The sequence below is a fragment of the Trypanosoma conorhini genome (genome assembly GCF_003719485.1).
Source record: "Trypanosoma conorhini strain 025E chromosome Unknown Tco_14.4_contig_00040, whole genome shotgun sequence".
Classification (NCBI taxonomy): Eukaryota; Euglenozoa; class Kinetoplastea; order Trypanosomatida; family Trypanosomatidae; genus Trypanosoma; species Trypanosoma conorhini.
The window spans coordinates 52,786-54,656 of NW_021704128.1; the positions used below are offsets into that span (position 1 = coordinate 52,786).

A 1,871-nucleotide genomic window follows, 5' to 3' on the forward strand; every position below is an offset into this window, starting at 1 on the left:
GACCCACTGTTGGCCCTCTCTGAGGAGGAGTTCAAAACCCTGGTTCATGCCCGCGCCCGTCGTCACATGAACCGCCACGCCAACATTCGTGCCCCCGTGCTGCTGAAGCGTCTGCGCGAGGCGAAGAAGGATGTGAAGGCGGGCGAGAAGCCAAGAGCCGTGAAGACGCACCTTCGCGATGTCGTCATCACACCCGAAATGGTGGGCTCTGTGGTCGGTATCTACAACGGCCGTCAGTTCAACGCGGTGGAGATTAAGGGTGAGATGATTGGACACTACCTTGGCGAGTTCTCCATGACGTACAAGCCCGTCATGCACGGCCGTCCCGGTGTTGGCGCCACGCACTCGTCTCGCTTCATCCCTCTCAAGTAGAGCGGAAGCGAAGGGAGGAGGAAAATTGGATGCATGTCTTGTTTCTTTTGCTTTTCTTTTACGTTTGGGTAATATTGACCAATTTCGTTGGATATATATATATATATGTTCCGGACGATTTCTGGTGGCAATTCTCTACTTTTGTGATCATTGTTACTTATTTATTTTTGCGGAATATTATTTAACATGCGGCGTTTTCTTCTTTTTCTTCCCCGAATTATTCTTTTTTTTTTTGTTGTTGTTGTTTCATTGATTTCCTTCTTGGGTTTTTGCACAGTAAAGGAGCAAAATCCGTTTTTAACCCGTGTTAACTACTCCAGTGGGGGGAAAATGCCAAAGAAGAGTGGGACGAAGGGGGTTTACGATTTATCTGATAAAAGGCTTGATGCTTTAGTCGAGGCAATTGAGGGCGATTTGACGGTAAACCGGAAGCAACCCTCAAAGAAGGGAATGACAAAAAGGCAAGCCTTGGATCTTAGTGAAAGGAAGGTGAATGATGCCATTTGCAAGATACAAGGAACCCCAAATGGGATATCTTTTAACGAGGAACAGTTGAGAATGTCCCTTTATGCTCAACGCATGTTGCAGGAAAGGGCCATTCGGGATGCTCAATACGTCAATGTCGTTGTGCCCTTAAAGGAGGATCAAACGAAATGGCAGGAGGTGGCACCAAAAAATACATTCGTTATGAACAATTCGATGGGAGCCAAGATGCAATGGAGTTTGTTGTTCGTCTCTTTACAAAGGAGCTCACAGAACCTTATAGCAGCTTCACGTACGAATACTTTGTCTTTGGATGGCCTGACCTAACGGTGATTGCGTATGGAATTGAAAGTGAGACATTCCCAGATTCGTCCGCTAAGGGAGAGCGAGTGGGGGCAGTGGTTTCGCGGGTAACTCGAAAAGGACCTGGCCGCCCGCTGAGAGGTTATGTGGCGATGTTTGCCGTAGTACCAGAATTTCGTGGATTTCGGTTGGGAAGCCGTTTGGTGGCCCTGACGATTACCTTGATGAAAGAGAAGGGGTGTGAAGAGGTTTATTTGGAAACCCCTTTAACAAATGAACGTGCACTCTCACTTTACTTGAGCCTGGGTTTTGTGAAGACTAAGTTTTTGCCGAGGTACTACCTTGATCAGTCTGACGCGGTTCGTCTTAAGCTGTGGCTTAATGATGCCGTGCATGCCCGTGGAGAGGCCGTCGGGGCGGAGGAAACACGTGAAATTGCCTAGAATATACATATTATTTCGTCTAGGTGGCTCACTCGATTGACCCTCTGTGCCAAGACTTGGGAGGGTTGACAGCCGGCAGAAAAGCAACAAAAAAAAAGAGGACATTCCTTTTGGGGAGTGGAGAGGCGGAGTAGTAAATTTACAATTTATTTATTCTCTTCTCACACACACATGTATGTATATATATATATATATGTGTGTGTGTGTATGTGTGGCTTTTCGTTTCCTCTCTCTCTCTCTCTCTCACCCCCCCCCACCACACACACACAC

The 1,871-nt window shown here is 47.2% G+C and overlaps 3 protein-coding genes across 3 annotated transcripts in view, besides 2 other annotated features; all 3 read left to right on the forward strand.

Moving 5' to 3' along the window:
• Tco025E_01284 (40S ribosomal protein S15) overlaps positions 1–70 on the forward strand; it is a gene marked incomplete at both ends in the record, with an annotated part of 417 nt that extends 347 nt beyond the window's left edge. The window contains one exon of the mRNA XM_029368222.1: positions 1–70. This exon is cut by the window's left edge and continues 347 nt beyond it. Within this exon, the coding sequence (XP_029231649.1) occupies positions 1–70 (70 nt within the window).
• On the forward strand, positions 67–372 carry Tco025E_01285 (40S ribosomal protein S15; the record flags this gene model as incomplete). Its single annotated transcript, XM_029368223.1, has 1 exon — positions 67–372. The coding sequence occupies one exon, from the start codon at positions 67–69 to the stop codon at positions 370–372; it is 306 nt and encodes a 101-aa protein (XP_029231650.1).
• Positions 373–1,025: 653 nt separating this feature from the next.
• On the forward strand, positions 1,026–1,601 carry Tco025E_01286 (transferase; the record flags this gene model as incomplete). Its single annotated transcript, XM_029368224.1, has 1 exon — positions 1,026–1,601. One exon carries the CDS (start codon positions 1,026–1,028, stop codon positions 1,599–1,601), a length of 576 nt encoding a protein of 191 aa, XP_029231651.1.
• A 171-nt stretch (positions 1,602–1,772) lies between these two features.
• Positions 1,773–1,815: a microsatellite.
• Positions 1,816–1,827: 12 nt separating this feature from the next.
• Positions 1,828–1,846: a microsatellite.
• The last annotated feature ends 25 nt before the right edge of the window (positions 1,847–1,871 follow it).